We start from the raw sequence: 19,011 nt of genomic DNA on the forward strand, positions 1-19,011 counted from the left end.
TATGTCTGTGGTTCGTAGCTGCAATAGAATAAAAGGCTGAGATGACAAAGTGATTTGTCAATATGAAAATGTTCAAAATGTATTTTATCCTCTCCTACATGGACAACATCAATATGAGCAGCACCTCCCCAGGGAGCTCTGTCATATTGACTTAGCCACCAGGAGCTTGGGGTTGAAGTGAGAAGCAATATTAAATTTTAACTACTCTTTAAATAACATTTTAAAAATCAATAATGTGAGTCCTGAACCCTTGTCTTTCCTATTGCATTTGGTTTTGTTGTGAACGTCATGAAGATGAAGCTTTACCTGTTCTTTTTTACCTTTTTTATCTTGGTTCCAGAGAAGCATGCCTTCACTATTCCACGGTAAAGATCTACTGATGCTGCTGGGTGTTCTAGTGTGTGGTGGGTGGGACAGGGAAAGTATTGATGCAAAATAATTCTGAGTTGCATGAGAAAACATTTGTCAAAGGCTGACATATATTTATTGCCCTTGTAATTGGATACGGGGTTCAATTTAACATAAAGATGGTGGGGGAAATGAAATTATTTTAAGTCTTCTTTGCATCCATAAATCCTGTGTTTTTAATCATATGAAGACTACTCTTTTTGGTCTAAGTGCAAATCAATTCTGTTCATTCAGTACTTCTGAATGCTAATAAAGGGCATTTGGAAACTTAATGGGAAAAATAATTTGCTTCATTCGCCTTAAAACAAGATCTTAAATGAATTACTTCTTGAGGTAGAAAGAGAAACCATTTCAGAAAGTGCTAACAATCTGTTTTCTTTCCAAAGCAGCTTTTATGATGGTTTTTCCAGGCATAAATCATTTTTGAATAACCATTTGGTATTTGTACAATGTTTCAGAACCAGCTTTATTGTTACCTATTGATAAACTTCAGAAATGCCCTGAAACCAAATGCTTTCTTAAAAGATGAGAACATATGTCAGAGATGAAGACAGGCAAAGTGCTTGTATTTTCTGCATGTTCCACTGGTTTAAAAACCCGAGATGTTTTAATAAGTAGAACTTACAGGATAAGGTCCTCATGTGATGATTTTAAGCAAAGCTGAACAACCTAGGATTAAATACAACCTGCTCCCATAACTGAAATATCTACACAAATAAAATGTGAATTATTTTTCATATCCCTTCTGTGATTTTGCACCACTCTACAGACTTGTGAGAGGTGAACACCATTGAGTTTATGCCTTAAAAAGAGGATCTTTCCTCTCCTTTTGTGTTGCAATAATATTTTGTTGTGGATTGTTATGCAGGTGGGAGGGTTAAAGTAGGGGGGGAAACAAATGTGGGTTTAGGTGAATTCAGTGGAACAATATTGCTCTGTGCTACTTGAAGATTTATTTATTTCATGTTTAAATAGAACACTGAATATCTGACTCTCAAAGAAGAATATGGTGTTTCCCACTGGAAAGCAGGAGCCTAATCCCCCCAGCCCCAGTTATGAAAATGGCTAAAAGAATGGAATTTTTGACCAGATGGAATTTTTACACAGCTTTGTGTAGGAACAAGTCCCCTTCACCTTTCTGTACTGCTAGTGGGAAAAAATATGTGTATTTGGAAGGCAATTCATGTCAGGTTAGCACACACCTGAAATAAATTGCCTTCTAAATACACATATTTTAAATTAGCTCACATCTAAATTAGCTCAGGTTAATCCAACCCCTAAAGCACCTGTTTCTTTATTAAAAGAGTGCCTAGCTCAGATGAAGATATCAAACCCATCTAAGATTAATTGAAGTGTAACTTACTCACATACAGGGTAAGATCTGAGTAAGGTAGTGTGGGGATGGCAGCTGGACTTCTACCAAGAGGAAAAAGGGAAGGGAAAAAGAATGGGAAACAGGGACAGAGCCCAATGGGTCTCTGGCAGAACACTGGAAGAAGGAATGAGAAGGCTTTTTTCAAGGACAAACTGAAAGCAGTCAGGGAAGAGGGCATGAGAACAGAGAGAAAAGAGGTCCAGCTGTACAGGGGCAGCAGGCAGGGCCAGGAAGCTGGGAGGGCTGATTCTGTGCTTGGTATAAGGGTAATAATTAAAGCTTTTGTCTGGGTGTTTTCTACAAAGAATGGGAAAGAAGAGGGTACAATGCCAAATCAAAGCAGAGGAACTGAGAAGGGCAACAAGTACACTTTTGGCAGTTAATACTTGCCACACTGAAGTGCAGGGGCAGAATTTTGATCAGCTTATTCAGTGTATTCAGGTCTTATCACAAGAGCTAGGGAGGAATTGTAACACCTGTTCAGTACTTACCACACTGGGATGAAATAGCTGTGCAACAAACCGTGGGGTACAAGTACACATCAGCTTCCCCACTATGGTGCTCTCAGGCTGGGGGAATCATGCAATGAAACCAGATGCAGGAGGCCTTTTCTTGGCTCCTGTGTGAAAAGACACCCTCAGCTATGAGAAGACATTCATTTTTAAAATAGCCTCAAACACACACTTCAGAGTGCACTAAAGAAATAGGCAAGCTGCCCACCTTGCCTATCCCTGATTGTTTTTTGATGTTCTGTCAAATGATGGTGGAGGCAAAAATAGAGTTGGCATGTTTTTGGTTCTGCATGAGAAACAACAGTGATTGCTTGGAGCCTGGCTAAAAGTAAAGATGAATCACCTGGTTGCCAGATGCTGTCAGGTTTCCGCTTGAAATCAGTCACAGCAACAAGCTGTGACAATCATGTTATGCTGCTTGAAAACCTCAGTTTTGAGAGCCTTGCCTGTTTTCTTTTCAGGAGAGTCTTTGCAGACAGAGCTGGTGGGGACTTTGATCGTGTTTGATCTGGTTTATACAGTGCCACCAGCTGCACGTGATTAGATGGCTGAGAGCCACCCCAGCCCAGGAAATGGAAAGAGGGGTCTGACACTCCTGAGTCACCGTCTTCTACACACACTAATTATTTTAATTACCCATCCAATGCAATTTTTTACTACATGACTTGAAGTACACTGATGATCAGGACTCAATGCAGAGTGCTGGTTTTTTTTTCTTTCCAGAAAGTGAATTTCACTTCTGTCACCAACAGTGGCATCAGGCATGGAGTAGCTTGGAAGCACCATGTCATGGACAGCATGTCCAGACCATGGTTTTCAAATAGAAAGGGAATAAAAGTTACTGGGGAAAGGGGAGGACAGAGGTGCAGACCATCTGAAACAATACCAGCAGAGGGACACAAATGAGGAGACCAGAAAAACTTGACTAAAGTAGGAATGCACATCTACAAAACATCATGTTTGACTTTTGCCAAACCTGTGAGGGCTTTTGGCAGACTGGGAGGGCTGATGTCTCTGCTGAATGGTGGCTGAGAAACTCAGGGGACCATAGGAGAGCCATCTTCCTGTTCTCAGGTAGTTTTCAGCTGCTGCTGCTGCACTGTGGGTTAGCTGGGGTTGGTGGCTGTGGTGCTGGTGCCAGCTCTCAGGAGCAATCTCAGTGTTCAGCAGTAAATATTGGCTACCAAAGCCCTGCACCGTCTCTTTCATGGATTTTGATGACTGGTAGATGCAGAGGCTGGAACCAGATTCAGCATCTTCACTATTGAAGTGTCTCTGGGTTCATGGCACCCAAGCCAGGGAAGATGAGGGAGGCCAAGCCTGCTTCTTCCCTTTTGCATGAACTGGAGCTGTTCCAAGGACCTGTGCTTCACCTAAATACCCTTGTTTTTCAGGGATGAAGTTTTGTGGGCTCTCCCACAAACTGATGAACAAGTTGAAGCTCTTCAGGATTTACTGAACACCACTGAGGTAAACAGATTATTCTGTCTCTCTGAACTCTAGGCCAGATTTTCCCCCCAAATGCCCTAATACGTCTTCTCCCTCACAAGAAAGATCTAGCCCACTTCCATTTATTTGTTCTAATACATCAGCTCAGGAAATGCTTGGTTTTAATTTCTCACTACCTTCTGGTTTACATGTATTTACATAATATCTCAGTAATTAATTATATCGGAGCTCATATCTCTGCAATTGATTTTGTGTATTAAGGCACTGCAAAACTGGGAAAACACCAACACACAGTAAGTAGAAAAACATTTGCTAGGGAGCCTCAGCACTTTTGACCATGTGATCATGACCTATATATGGCTTGCACACCTTTGAAGATCAGGACTGGATTTTTGTGGTATTGTTTTAAAGGTAGCATCTAGAAGATAAAAATATCTTAAATAATACTTTTGTATTATTATTACTTCCATCTTTCATTAGATAAAGGAGTATTTGATTTAAGTGAGACTTCTCTTTTCTCACCCAATCACACCCTCCCAGGTTGAAGTCAACACTGCAACAAAAGTGTAACAATTTCTTCAATCCACATAATTTACAGGATGATTGAGGATGGGTTTCATATGACTAAGAGCTTTTAAAGGTGTCTACACCCAGTCTTTCTCTGTCTCTCTTGGCTTCTATTCATTTTATGCCCACTCCAAAATCCTTCTGCTGTCCCCACTAGCATCTTCTAATCCTTCCCTTAAGTTCTCAGTAACATTTTGATAACCTTGCTCTTTTCCACCTTCAAAAGTCAAGTCACATATACATCTCTTTTTCTGTACCAATATAAACCTCTGCTCCTCCATCTTTTATTTACTGCTGTCATTCTTCACTTTCTTGTACAAGCAGCCCCAAGAAGTCAGGAAGAAGAACTGCAGTACATTCAATGCGAGAGGGCTTGTGGTGTTTTATTCCAAGTCATTTATGGGAATATGCCAACCAAATATTTTTCATGGGTTATAAACCAGACAATTTGTTTCCATTACTATAAATTGAGGAAGCTATAAGAAAAGAATAGAAAGGGAAAGGGTAGACACAAACAGTAACTCCCAACCAATTTTAATGGTTACCATTTATTGTTCAAACAATATTCCTTGTGCAGCTGAACCATAAAGGAAAAAAACAAACCCTATTGTCTGGTGGCTTCATACTGTATGCCCCAAAAATTCATCCAATAATTATGCTGACTTTTTCCACACTCCAAATTTATGCCTAATTTACTGCTAACTGTCACCCCCAGATCCTTCTGTATTATTGGTTCTGAAGTTTCAGTCTTTTATGGAATATGCTGGCTTCTGATTTTATTATTGTAAAATATTTAATTTTACAAAGAACAATCTCATTTTCTTACTTTTTTCCAATTTCTAATTTCTGTATTGCTTCTTCAACTTGACTTATATTCAAACTCCTTCTGGCACTCATTTCCTCGCTGATCAAAGTCATCAGAGAATACAATAACTACAAAGACTGGTCTGATCTTCATTAATTCTCCAAATACCCTCAGGGAAAATAACTCTCAGCAGACTTGAAAACATGTAATATAATAACCAGCTAAATATATCTATTATACTAGAAATACTATCTTAGAAAAGGTTACGTTCTTGCCTTTGTTCTTGATTTATGAATTTCTGTGCAGAAGTCATTATAAACCTTTCTTTCTACACACATTTCACTTCCAGAAGTAGCAGAATGCTACACATCACAAGGAACACTAAACTGCTTGTTACAAGGAGTCTCTTAAATTGAAAACATGCTTTGATTGTTTTCAAAATGCTTATTAAATGTTAGTAAGAATATTTTTTCTTTCCTCAGTTAAAAAAAATAAAATGTTTTTGGAAACTTTGTAGGTCATTCTCTGGCAACCTGTTGTGGTTGAAAACATCCAGAAGGACAGAGAAGTCCATTTCTATGTCAGGGCATCCAGCATAAATAGCATAAAATCTCAGTTAAGGCAACTGGCCATCCAACACAAGTATGTATTTTTTATTTGTTGTCATGAAAGATTCTTTAAAGTTGTTTGTCATTTATTTAACAGGAGGTTGTGCTCTTCCTTTGTTATTCAGAGTCTTGATGGGAGATGTTCAAGGAATTATTGAAAAACAGACTGTCAATGACACAGTCAATGCTCGTGGATCTTCCTCATACTATGAAAACTACCATTCAATGCAAGAAGTAAGCTGTTTTTGTTGTCAACATCTGTAGATGCAAAGGATGAAATTTGTCTCATGGTTGAGAATGGATATAAAGGGAAAGAAATCATCAGCAGTTAATAATTACCACTGCATTGCACAACAATTAAGAGTCTATTTATTGTAATGCCTTCATAGAGATAGAAAGAAGCACCAGACAAAATCTCTCATACGTGTATTGACTCAAACTGTCATTCAAAGGCAGTAAACAGAGAAGCAAAATGAAGTCACAAAACAAACATGTAAATATTTAAAACATGAAATCAATAACAATTTAAACAAATAGAACTAAACAGGAATTTTAGGGCTACATTTGGACTGTGTTGTGACTGCATCTTACCGTTGTTTTTAACAAAAATTAGAGTCAGGCATGTGGTAGGTGGCTTAAATCATTAGTTTTTCCTTTCCATCAGATAAAAATTTTGGAAGGTAGAATGAATTTAAATCTAGACTACTTTCAGGGAGGAAGTAAAAAGTAGATCCACTTACTAACTTCACCCTTGCAGATATACCGTTGGATGGAGGCAATAGTGAAAGTCCATTCTGATCTCCTCCAGAAAATATATATTGGATCATCCTATGAAAAGCGACCGCTTTATGTTCTGAAGGTACACCTGTGACTTACTGCAAAAACTTTCCAAGTACTACTGTAAGCAAATGATGGGGTTTGGCCAGGACATTTCCTTAAATCTATACCTACATTCTTATTTTTTGTGATTTTTAGAAGTCCTAAGTTGTTCTAGCAAGATGCATTCTGTTGCAAACGCATTTGACCAGATTAGGTTCCTCTCTGGTTCAAAGGAAGTTACCACATCTAGGCCATCATGCAAAGGCATGAAATACTGGATACCCTCCTCTGTTGATGTTGAAGCCAATCTAGTTTGTTGCCCTGCCCAGCTGATGGCAGACTCCCCTGACCTGAGCTCTTGCTCTAGTCTTGGTGCCTGTGTTGGGATTCTGCAGGCAGCCTGAATGGCTCTGACTGTATGTAAATGTAACCTGGCCCAGGATCGGTCTGAGCTCTCCTTACAAGACAGATGCTTCTTCTTCCATCTTGGTTACATTTTCACTTCCACTTTTATGTGGTACCCTTTCCAGTAGTGACATTTGAATGCAATGTCTCTTTTGTCAGATTTCTAAAAGCAAGGAAAAATCAAAAAATGCCATATGGATTGACTGTGGTATCCACGCTAGAGAATGGATTTCTCCTGCTTTTTGCCTGTGGTTCATAGGTCATGTGAGTACACAATCACATCTGATTACTGTTTTCAAAGCAAAGCAAAAAATCTTGATGCCATTTACCTTTGTCCAATTGCATCCATAAAGCCTTAATCCATTTACTCCAACACATGATATTTATGTCTAAGCTGCAAGCATAGCAGTGTGTGTGTGTGTGTGTGTGTGTGTGTGTGTGTGCCAGTAGATAAGGGTATGTGTGTGTGAGAGAAACAGAAAGTCATTGGGAGCAAATGCAAAGGAGCTCAAACATATGATCAAGCAAGAAAGAAACCTCAAAGTATGTGCAGCAAATTCAGCAGAGACATTTATTGCTGTGAGTGGTCAGCGATGGAGAAGGCATGCCAGGAAAAGCATGTGTTTGGTAGTCTGCGAGGGCCATGTCTGTGCTGCCCTGTGGATTGCAGCAGTGCTCTTGTCTCCGAGTCACGCAGCACATGGTGACTTGTGTCCATGTTACTGCAACTGGCACTGCCTGGGCAGTCAGAAGACACACAGGGTGAGCTCAAGCTGTCCTACAACCCTTGGTGTTGCTCTACATGCCTTCCTAGAGCAATAGGTACCCCACACCTGGCTGCTCCAGACATGGCACAGCTCCACAGCAGCAATCCACTGGCTGTGATGCATCACCTACTCCTGTGTCTGCTGCCACTGCTTCTCCTGACTCCATGCTTTTCATTTGTGCTCCTGCTTTTTTTCTGGATCTGCAGGGAAAAAGGCCACATAAGCCACGTTCTTCTTCAGGTATTATCCCTAGTGACACCCTCATGTCAGACCTCCAGAACACGACCAACCACATCCAGCTGTAGTACCAGTTCATGGATACTAGAAAATCACTGATGGGTTGAGCTGGTAGATTAAACACTGATGGCATGGGCTTAGGTCAACCAGCCTTGATGTGGCTGGTTTTGTTGGCATTTGTCTGTGGGCCACAGACAAATAGGCACATCTATCTTTAGTATCTACAAAATACTAAAGATATTTATTATTATCTTTATAATCTACAAGGATTATAAGGTCTATTATATCTACACTGCTCAGGAGACGGAACAAAGCTGCACCAAAAGAAACAACATCCACAGTTTACAACTGCATTTTAAAATACATTGCCTTGGTCTTTTTGAACTTAAGGCATCTTTACTCAACTCCTTATGCTGAGCTGCTGACCCAGTCCCTGGGATGGACCAGGAAAAGGCTCCTGAGCCTTTCTGGCCCAGACAAGGTTGCCCATTTTGCTCAGTTAATGTTCTGAGATATAATTTATTATTACTTTTTCACAAAAGCAAAGTTCACAGTAAAAATAAACTACATGACACTGAGACTTCACAGTCACCAGTACTGTAGTCAGAGGAACAACATAGATGAGTCCTTGAAGCATGAATTATGATTTGGCCATGATGGAGCTAAGTAATGTGGATGATGATGATAACAATAATAACAATAAAAATATAATAAATTTATTTATTTTTGTTATCAATCACAACTATAAAATCTCAATGCCTAAAATATTTGAAAGGATATTTCAGGAATTAGGGACAAATACATCTGAATGTACCTTGTGACCCACTGATAGTCCCAGCTTGCAAGGTTCCACTGGATATAAATGCATTTGCCCTTTTCATGCTGCTCCCAATAATTACCAGCTGTGCTGTCATTTTGCCAGTGACATGTCCCTGCAGCATTTTTCAGAGGTAACAAGCCGAACATTTAGGTTCTCCATTCCTTTGATCTAATTTACGTGGTTTAAATTCAAATTTTGTTTCTGTATCTCTTCATGAAGCAATGTTTTTAAATCTGACATTAATACACATCTACAAACAGGCACTAAAATCATCAGTTCTCCCTAGCAAATCCTAGGCATTCTTTATAATAGGTCCACTTTTTATAATTTAATTTTGTCGTTAAGATTGTAGAAAGATTGACATTTCTCATTTAGTCAAAGGAAGCCCATTGCCTGAGGATAACTAGGAAGGATTTAAAATGAAAAAAGGTGATCTAAGTAAGGCATGAAGAAAAAACAAGGATGATGAAGGACTTAGTCTATTCTAATAGTAACAAACCCACTCATCTAGATTAAAATTTATTTCTTTGTCAAGGACCAACAACCAGGTTCAACATCACTAAAGCCTTCAAAATAAGCCGTGAGGCAAAATTAGCAATGTACATCATACTGACTCTTGTCACATAGTTGCATTAAACTCACAATGCAACCAGAATAAATAATATAATGTATGGCAGCCATTTGAAGTATTACTTGTTATTTTGGAGCTTGCTGTATTTTGGGCAGGAGGGAGGGTTTCTATTACTTACACAGGCAGCAAAAGCTCAAACTTTCCTATTAATAGGCTTCATTTCTGTCTCATGACCACCCACTAACACTAAAGAACTGCAGTGTCTCTGACTGACTGTGTCAATTTTTCCCCGTGGCACTTCTGAGCAGAGAGCTACTTTGCTATTTAACCATTTCCATGATGAGCCTTATCAGACTCAGGTAGTCTGCTCTGATAATTGCACAATTATTTTACACCTGCCACCAGGTACCTTTGCAGGAAGGTAAGAAAAATAACAATTACAAATGCTCTTAATATGTTTCCCCTGTGCTTTACAGGCAATCCATGTGCGTGAGAGAGATCGGACCATGACAACGCTTCTGGAGCACTTTGATTTCTACGTCATGCCTGTGATAAATGTGGATGGCTATGCGTACACGTGGAGCCACCCCTCTGTATGTAGCCCTTTTTTGAAAGGTTGTTCAAGGTACTGATTTGCTACTTATGGGGATTATCATTGTGCATGGTTAGGGCATAGTTATCATCCTGAAACTGCACACCCCAAACTCTTCTTCTGTGCTTGGAATTTCTGCATCTTTCCCCACAGAAGGTTTGATTTATGCTCCTAAACTCACATGCCTGGCCAAACAGTATGTCTTCTGCCCTCCTTCCACAGTCCAAATTCCATTGAGATCAGAATGTGATCATTTCAGATCCTTCCCAACATTTCCTTTTATCACCCAGCCTTGCTGGCAAGCAGACTGGTTTTAGAATCTTCCTCGGTCCTCACTAGCACAGGACTGTAGAGGCCCACGTGGGAAGTCACACTTAACTAATCAGTGAGGTGGTGCATTGACTTTTCCAGCACTTTCCTCTGAACATGTGTTGTGTGTCTCTTTCCACAGAATCGACTGTGGAGGAAAAGCCGCTCCTCACATGGTAACAGCAAGTGCATCGGTACTGACATGAACAGGAATTTTGATGCACACTGGTGTGGTAGGACATCATTTTCTTCCTATTGTACCCCTGCCTCACTTTTGGCCATTAAAATTTTTGATTTTGAAAACATTTTCATGTACTGTTCCATGAAGTTAGTACAAAGACAAATGCAGCTATCTGTTATGAACCAGTGACAACTTTCCCAGCTTTAGGTAATTGTTTCTGGGACTCAGGATTTTTCATCCTCAGATGACACACCATGGAATAACCTCTTCCCAGCCCAACAGAGCTCCTTGCATCACACCATGACACACCTTGAGGAGGCTGTTTGTGGGTAGAAAGAAAAAGAGAAGAGGTGGCCCTTGCCATGTCACCCAAGGCCTATTGCACCATCCAGCTGCTCCACTGTGGTGTACAAACTAATCAGCTCAGTCATCCTTCCATAATGCCTAGCCGACCAAGATTTTTTAGCCCTTTGTGATTCTTATGAAGATTATATCATATTTAATACTGCAGGCACTTTAGTACTTGACAAGTTTTTTTCAGCCTGCAGAATAGCTGTCTATGTTACCCTATAGATCAGATCTAACTTCACTCAGGGCTGACACTAAAGTCCTGTAATGGATTTCAGTCATTGTAGCCCATTGCTAAACCATCCATGGTGGTTATATCAAGAAAAACGCACATTTTTTTCCCTAAAGATCCTGAGTGCTTCCAGAAAGTTATTTGGTCTTATTGTGAAGACAGAAGTGGTGAATCCTATTTGTCTTCTTGATAATTTGTTTCAGCGTCAATTTTTCTTAAAAATTTTCATTTTTGTTTCTTCAGCTTCCCATTGGGAGTTTGCTTTCCCACAAGATTAAATAATCATGTAGAATTGCCTTTTTCTGTAGTATTCTAGATTTAAGATGCGATCTCACAATCATGTGATCATTTTAAATGAAGCATATTCATCCTCTCCTCTAAGACTTCTTATCCAGTCACTGAATACTTTTTTTTTTTACATCTTCTTCTTGATTGTTTGTAAGAGCACAGTAGGTGAGAAATCCTGGAAGGCTTGCAGAGATTTCTACAAGCATGAGAGTTCTTTCCATAGCATGGTGGAATCCACGATTTCTTGTGTATTAGCACCTTACTCTGCTCTTTCATTTCATACTCTTGCAGTTTTCATGAACAGAAATGCAGAAGTGAAGAAGTAAAGGAGTAAAACTGTGCACTTTTATTTTTTTGGTTAAAGGTCCAGGAGCATCTCACTTTGAATGCCACGAGACATACTGTGGACCCTACCCAGAGTCTGAGCCTGAAGTGAAAGCAGTGGCTCGCTTTATCAGAGACCACAAGGACACCATTAAAGCCTACATCACCATGCACTCCTACTCCCAGCTGGTGCTGTTTCCATATTCTTACACTACGAACAAAAGCAAGGACCACGAAGAGCTGGTAAGTCCTCCCACCTCCTGAAGTTTCACACTTATTCCAGAACTATTCACCCAGCTTGGTCAGTCTTGTAATGAAGGAGTCACTGTGCTGGGAAGATCAAGAATTAGGAAATGACATTTTTCTTGATGTTCTTAACAAATTTAAAAAGTCTGGGCTGGTCTAGTAGTGTGCAAGTCAGCAAGCTGCTTCTGAAAGCTACAGAAAAATGAAAATATTTATTCCAGATTGATTATACATCAACAACATCTAAGATATTGAAGGTGCTGCTAGAAGAGCAGAGTCCTGTTGTTCTGGACATCTTGAAAAGATATATATGTGCAAATTCTTCATTATGTTTTATGGTTTATATAAACTCTGAAATTAATTGGGAGTGTGACTCTCGAAAACACCTTTTACATACCTAAGCAATGAGGTATTCTGGTGGATACTGGCTACTTTTATTAAGGCTTTTGTTTAAGGGATATTTATACAAAATTACTGGTAGGATGGAAAATATATCCTGCATATGTAGAATTTTACTTTCTTGAGCCACCAAATGACACAGCACAAACTCTCATTGAAAACAGTGGAGTTCAAAACAGAACAGTTGCTCTTTCCCTGTAAAGCAGAGAGGTGCACTGATTCTGGGCATTTCAGTCTTCTTCATGGCTTAACAGTAGGGTTCTCACAATTAAAACATTTTCCTGACACATTTGTCAATATTACTTAAATAAAGAGTGACTTAAGTACTGTGGCAGAAAAGAAAAAATATGAGATGAATGAGAACAAATGGTTTGACAACAGTTTACTGCCAGAAGTGGGGATAAGGTCCCATCTATACTTTTTATCTGTCTACAGCAGAAATAAAATCTGTAGCATGGGCATATGCTGAAAACTTTTACCACATTCAGTGGGTTTTCTGGAACCTTTTATATGATTATTTAACTAGTGTGAAATCCTGAGCATGCTGTAAGTAAATTCTAACTGCGTACATTTTATCTATTGTCACACAGCCTTAAAGATAATAATGTTTTGTTTAATTTCAGGAAAGTCTGGCACAGAAAGCAGCTAAAGCTATAAAGAGGACAACTTGGAAAACTTACAGACCTGGTGCTGGTGCACAAACAATCTGTAAGTATGACTTTATGGCAATGAAAGTCATGACAATATATCCTCTCTAGGATCAGAAGACAGCTTTTGAACAGAAAAAGTTCTGCTTTCAGGCAATTTTTCTGTTTTCCTTTCCTCACATAGATTTAGCTCCTGGAGGATCTGACGACTGGGCTTACGATCTTGGCATTAAATATTCTTTTACCTTTGAGCTTCGTGACACAGGAACTTACGGATTTTTGCTTCCTCCTCGAGAAATCAAGCCAACTTGCTTAGAAGCCCTTTCTGCTGTCAAAGAGATAGCTCAACACGTTCTACAAAATTTGTGATTTTGAATATAATTTATTCCAGCATGACTGCACTTAGTTACTCTCAAAAATGCAATAAAAAAAAAGCTTGCTCCTTTATTAAAATTATTTGTACATAGGCAAAACCCCAGAATGACTGCACCCCTTGTATTTTAGAACATATCAGTTTTTTTCAGCCATACTTATATACCTGTCTCTATAAGAGTAGCTCACTGCACCACAAGTATAATAGAGAGTAGTGTAAGCGGGAAAAGGCACACATGTCCCACTAGATGGTGGGAATTCCAGGTGAAAGGGTCTCTGACTCCCTCCACAGAAGAGATTGCCTCATTTAGGTCACTTGTGTTATTACAGGATTTGGTTACAACAGAACAGCCCCATTTGCACAGCAAGGCGGGGACACACGAGTGGCCAAACCAGCGAGCGGCAGTGCCCAGAGGCTGCTCCACTACAGTCCTGCAGCCAAGCACTGGCCTGAAGACTCCGAAAAGTGGATTCAAACCACAACTGGGCAGGTTTAGATTAAGAAAGAAGGATTTTTTACAATAAAGGTGGCGTGGCACTGGCACAGGTTGTCCAGAGGGGTGGTGGATGCCCCATCCCTGGAAATATTTATGGACAGGTTGGACGGGGCTCTGAGCAGCCTGTTCTAGTTGAAGATCAAGGTAACACAGATTCATTGAGGTTGGAAAAGACCTCTGAGACCATTGTGTCCAAGCTACAATCCAACACCACCCTGTCAATTACACCAGGGCACTGAGTAGTGTGCGGTACACTCATGTACGTACATACAATACAATACAATACAATACATGTACAGTATTTCCTTAAACACCTCCTGCTACAGTGATTCCACCATCTCCCTAGGCATCCATTCCAATGTTTAATCATCCTTTCTGCGAAGAAATTTATTCGTAATGCGCCACTTGAATCTCTATTGGTGCAGCTTAATAGCAGGCCTTCTCGTCTTGTTACTTGTTGCCAGGGAGAACACCTGGCTAAATCTCCCTTCAGGCGGTGGTAGGGAGCGGTCAGGTCACCCCCGAGCCCCCTCCAGGCCGAGCACCGCGAGCTCCCTCAGCTCCTCCTCCCCTCACTCTGCCCCAGCGCCCCCGCCCGCCCATTGCCCCTGCCCGGGGGCGGAGCCGGGAACCCGCCCCGCCCTCCCCAAAATGGCGGCGCTGCCGCTTCCGCCCTTCTCGCCACCGCCCTCCCAGCTGCCACGTCACCGCCGTCGTCACCGCCGTCATCATCGGCGGCGGCGCGGGCGGCGCGAAGGCCGCCGGGAAGGGCGCGCGGAGGCGGTGGCGGCGGCGGCGCTCCCCCGACGGCTGTCCCGGCGCGCGGGGCGGGAGCGGCGGGTCCGCGGGGGCGCGCGCCGCTCCGCGCGCTCCTCCCCCTCCTGCCCGCGCCGCTCCGCGCTCAGGCTCGGGAGGACGGACCCCCCCCTCGCCCCCTCCCACCCTCTCCGCCCCGGGCGGCGGCGGAGGAGGCGGCGGGGAGCGGCGCGGCAGCGCAAGGAGCAGGTGAGTGCGGCGGGGCGGCCGCGGGCGCGGAGGGTGGGGCGGAGAGGCGGGGCGGGCCCCCCGCGTTCCCTTCCCCCCGCCCGGCCGCGGCCCGAGCCTGGGCCCCGACCCATGGCTGCCGGGCCTCGGGCGCGCTCGGCCTGCGGAGCCAGCGGCGGGGAAGGGCCGCGCTCTCGCCCGGCTCGGTGCGGGGCCGGGGGCGGACGCGGGGCTCCCCGAGGAGGGGCGGAGGGAACGCCCGGAGGCGCCATCCCGCCGTGTGCCCGGGATGCCCTTCCGTCAGTCGGTGGTCGTGCTGGAGTCTGCTTCCCGTGTAGTCGGACATTCCCTGATCGTGGGGGGGTTTGGTTGGATTTTGGTTTTGTTTGGGTTTTTTTCTTCCACTTCAGTAGTGCTCTTCTCCCACTTTCTGGCAGTAAAATAGTTTCTGCTCTATGTGCTCAAGAGGGACTACTGATTTCGCTTGTAGGAATTCACGCACCACCATCCTTTCAGGTAGCGCCTACAGCTGACTCCCATCCTTTCCAGAGCTCGTAGCCGGGCACGCTGGGTTAGTGTGTTGTGGGTGCTCTACTCAGGGCCTCGCCTGTGGCTTCTCGATGGGGTCTCGCTCCTCCATTGATTTCTTGTCAGCCTCCTGCGAGAGTGCTTGAAGGTCAGGTGTTGGGCTCTCAGTGAGTTAGCAGCCAGCGCTTTGAGGGGTCTTGGGCTGGTGATGGAACACTCACGGTTCCTCTGTGCACGTAGGAGACTCAGCCAATGCACCTGAGAACTGAACAAGTGTGGCTTTATGTGGCTGTGCCCGAGATAATACACCCTGCTTCTCGGCGTGTGTGCTGAGAGTGACGGCGCGGCAATGTGCTGATCCAGCTCGCAGATGGGAGGTGATGTCAGTTCACTAAGGCAGTGAGCTTGGTCCACTCCAGTCTTCACAGACTGTCTCTTAGTCTGGGGAAACATCTTCTTTGAGTGTGAAGACTTTGTTAGACAAGATAGGGAATACTCTGTATTTCCGGATACGGTACTGGGGCCCCATGTTTTTATTTGCCTGTGGAAAGCCAACCATGATTTTATACCTGTGCAAACATAATTAGCAGTTGCTTGTTGCTACTAATGGAGAATATCCTATGTGAGGTTAGAGGGATAGGTTCAGGTTACTGTGGTGATGGGTTACCAGCAAGGAGTTTTTCAATTTGGATTAGTTTATAGTTTTCTGTCAAATAGGCTTCTCTGTGTGAGTATTTGACTGCTCTTTTGGAAGGTTCATTATGAATGCATGTTACCATTTTGAGTAATATTTTTAGGTAGTAAACCCATGGAGCTTCTTCAAATATTGCTATTTTATTAGCGATGTGACACAGAAATGTTAACATGGTAATAGCACCCAAAATATTTTCAGGTAAAAGCTCTTAATTTTAAAAAGTGCAGGGAACCGTTCTCAAAGCTGTTATTTAGTTTTCAACACGTATTTAGTTTATCAAGGAGTGTTAATAATGAGTTTGTATCTGAATATCTATAGGACTGAAGTAATTTCACTTGTTATTTGAAATGGCATATTGTTTATCCCTTCACAGGTAGGATTTTCTGGAGTGATGTTGTGCATAGCTTTTGTGTGGTGTGGTGTGCATGTGCAGACATTGACATGCTTATGAGTGATGTCTTGGACTTCCTAAACAGATTTTTATCTCCTTAAATGTTTTCTTGGTTTTGAACTTTGCTTTTGTTCTGTTACATCTCAGTTTCAAGGTTTCCTGTAGAATCCTTCAGGATTCATTTTTTGGGGGGGCTGGATTAGGTTTTTCCAACAGAAAATGAGGTGTTTCAGATATCTCTTGATTATGACTTAAGTAGTATCACACTGATTTTGAAGAAAAACGTTAAGCATACCAAAATTTAAGAATGTTGGTAATAAAAATTACAGAATTTCAGTGAATGCTGTCAGTTATATCATGCCTCATGGATTTCAGTTCATTGGTCAGTGCTCAATAGGTGCACTCCTCTCAAGTCTGTCACATTTTAGATGATTCATGTAAATAACACTGTGATATGTTCTCCTTCAAGTGCTAGTGTAATTAATGTCATTAACAGATTGTGAAAGGTTCTGTTTTGAGTTTTTCTGCAACTGAAATAACTGGGAAAGTTATTTCTATTAAAGAATTACATAGATGCATCCATGAATGAGTTATCCTAGTGTTATGGTATTTCTAATTTATTTTAATGGTTGTCATGGATCTTATTTATGCATGGAAAAGTGATAATTTACAGTTAAAATTTTAGGTATAGAATTTATTTTAAGAAAGATAAAGGTAACTTTGCTTAGTTTCAGAAACTTCATTCTGTTTCGGAAGTAGCAGAAAGTTCAGTGCCCCTAAGAGTCAGCAGTGCAATGTCATGTGCCCGAAATAGTGTATAATGTTTTACTTAGAAATTACTTAATTTTTTTTTTTTTTTAAATCCTGGTAGTAATTATTTGAAATGTTGAGAGTGCTTAAGGCTCAGTCCACACTGGTGCTCACAGCTAATCCCACATTAGTGTTTCATAAGGAGATGGCAATTCAGAGGCACAGACGTGTGATGGGAACTCCCTGCACTGGTCATCAGCGTGGGATTGATAGCAGGGCTCTGATCATCAGTGGCAAAACAGCACAAGGTGAAAATGTTTCAGAAGGGGAACCTATGTGGGATGTTCCATTTAAATTGTTCGTGGTTGTCCATTAATGTGCAGTCTGAGAAATTTGGAAATTAAACACATAATTTTTTCAACTTACAGTACTTGTTTATGAGCAAGGAACCTTCTCAGAAACAAAAAAAAACGTCGTTATCCATTCGAGATTTTCAGTATTGTTTTAATAATCTCTGTATTTTTCCAACTCACTTCGTTCTCAAAGAATGAAAATGGGACTGACTGCATTTGCAAGCACAGTCTCTGAAATGCATAGTTTGACAAAGTGAAATTCCTCAGTTTGCCTCAGAGTAATGTGTCGGGGCTCTAATCCTGCAGCCTTTGATAACATCTGTATTCACTGAGCAGTGGAACTGCAGTTCTTGTTACACGAGGGAGGCCCTCATGTGATAGTATGTGCATACAAAAAATAATATGCTGTGCACTCACAGCATGCTGGATTTGTTTCTTTAGAGTAATCTATCATGAAATACCTCTTCTGTTAATAAAGGATCTGTTGTTAATTGCAAACTGGTAGATATGGACCAGACAATGAGGTTAGAACTGACAGATTGCTACCCAAAATAGCACAGGTTTTTGTTTCTCATTTTCAGTTGTTTTGTTTTTTTTAAATAGGGGGTTTTACAAACCTTAGAAGATTTAGGGTTGAATGGTATTCCTCCTAATTTCCATCTGCAAAAATGCAGGGAAAAAGGTGGTTGGAAAATTATCCGTTCAGTTAGGATGATGGTGCCTCTTCATCCTCTCCGTGTTTGTACTCTCTTTTTAAGCCTAGTCATCATCATAACTTCCTATACAGGCTAATTCCAAAAAGGTACTAAATGCTGGGTAAAAATTAACATTTAAAATGAAAGTTTTGCCTCTGTTTCTATGACAACAAAAGTACATTGGAATTGAGGCAAAATTAATGTGATTTTTCTGTATGCTGCTACGATGTCAGTGTGTACTTGTGTATTAGACTCATCTGTCCTTCATGTGTTGAACCTTCTCCCAATGCCATTGCCAGTGTCATTTATCTAACTCTTTTAATTTCAGATATGGCTCTTTTAACTGTAAATATTGAATCCAAATTAGGCATTTGTTATATGATTGTCTTATTAAAAATGCTTTTGCATGTGTCAGTTGATTTTTATATCTTCTATTAAAAGAATGTGACTGCGTGAAGCTGTAGAAATTTAGTAGTTTTTTTCTGAGATTCTGTGAGAATCCTGAAATGGAAGGGTGCTCAGCTAGGTGAGATGTGGTATTGTTTTGCTTTCTAACTTTAATGGTTTATCCTGTCAGACTTTTTAACTATTGCTGCACATTGAGCTGTCCACAATGACCCCTAATTATTTTTCTCAGAAGACTGGACTAATTTGGTCTCATCAACTATTTAGACAAAGTCATTTCTCCTTGTGTGCATTGCATTATATTTATTTGCATTTCATCTGCTGTTGTATTACTCAATTCTCTAACTCAGATCTTTCTGGAAATCTCTGTTCTCCACAGTTCTTACTAACCCAAATAATTTCATACTACTGGAAATTCTAATGTTTGACTGTC

At 41.3% G+C, this 19,011-nt stretch overlaps 2 protein-coding genes across 4 annotated transcripts in view; both read left to right on the top strand.

Annotated features, from left to right (window-relative positions):
• Positions 1–268: 268 nt before the first annotated feature.
• Positions 269–13,362, top strand: CPB2 (carboxypeptidase B2). The gene is made up of 11 exons (XM_059466127.1): positions 269–365; positions 3,690–3,765; positions 5,634–5,758; positions 5,850–5,958; positions 6,482–6,583; positions 7,108–7,212; positions 9,820–9,936; positions 10,387–10,477; positions 11,658–11,860; positions 12,886–12,970; positions 13,094–13,362. Exons 1-11 carry the CDS (start codon positions 289–291, stop codon positions 13,276–13,278), a joined length of 1,275 nt encoding a protein of 424 aa, XP_059322110.1. The 5' UTR covers positions 269–288; the 3' UTR covers positions 13,279–13,362.
• A 1,193-nt stretch (positions 13,363–14,555) lies between these two features.
• The window catches only part of ZC3H13 (zinc finger CCCH-type containing 13), a 45,084-nt gene continuing 40,628 nt past the window's right edge, over positions 14,556–19,011 (top strand). For 2 of the 3 annotated variants that reach the window (XM_059493435.1, XM_059493437.1), the window contains exon 1: positions 14,560–14,783. The gene's annotated coding sequence lies outside the window, so the exon portion shown is untranslated. Of the gene's footprint in view, positions 14,784–19,011 lie in introns of all 3 variants that reach the window. The other variant, XM_059493436.1, reaches the window with a different exon arrangement.

Source organism: Ammospiza nelsoni, chromosome 2, assembly GCF_027579445.1.
Source record: "Ammospiza nelsoni isolate bAmmNel1 chromosome 2, bAmmNel1.pri, whole genome shotgun sequence".
Classification (NCBI taxonomy): Eukaryota; Metazoa; Chordata; class Aves; order Passeriformes; family Passerellidae; genus Ammospiza; species Ammospiza nelsoni.

Excerpts from the sequence above, each read along its gene's own strand:
- CPB2 (XM_059466127.1), top strand. The coding sequence starts at position 289 with ATGAAGATGAAGCTTTACCTGTTCTTTTTTACCTTTTTTATCTTGGTT. Across the intron at positions 5,959-6,481 it reads ACTACCATTCAATGCAAGAA|ATATACCGTTGGATGGAGGC; the intron begins GTAAGCTGTTTT and ends TCACCCTTGCAG. Across the intron at positions 12,971-13,093 it reads TGCTGGTGCACAAACAATCT|ATTTAGCTCCTGGAGGATCT; the intron begins GTAAGTATGACT and ends TTCCTCACATAG.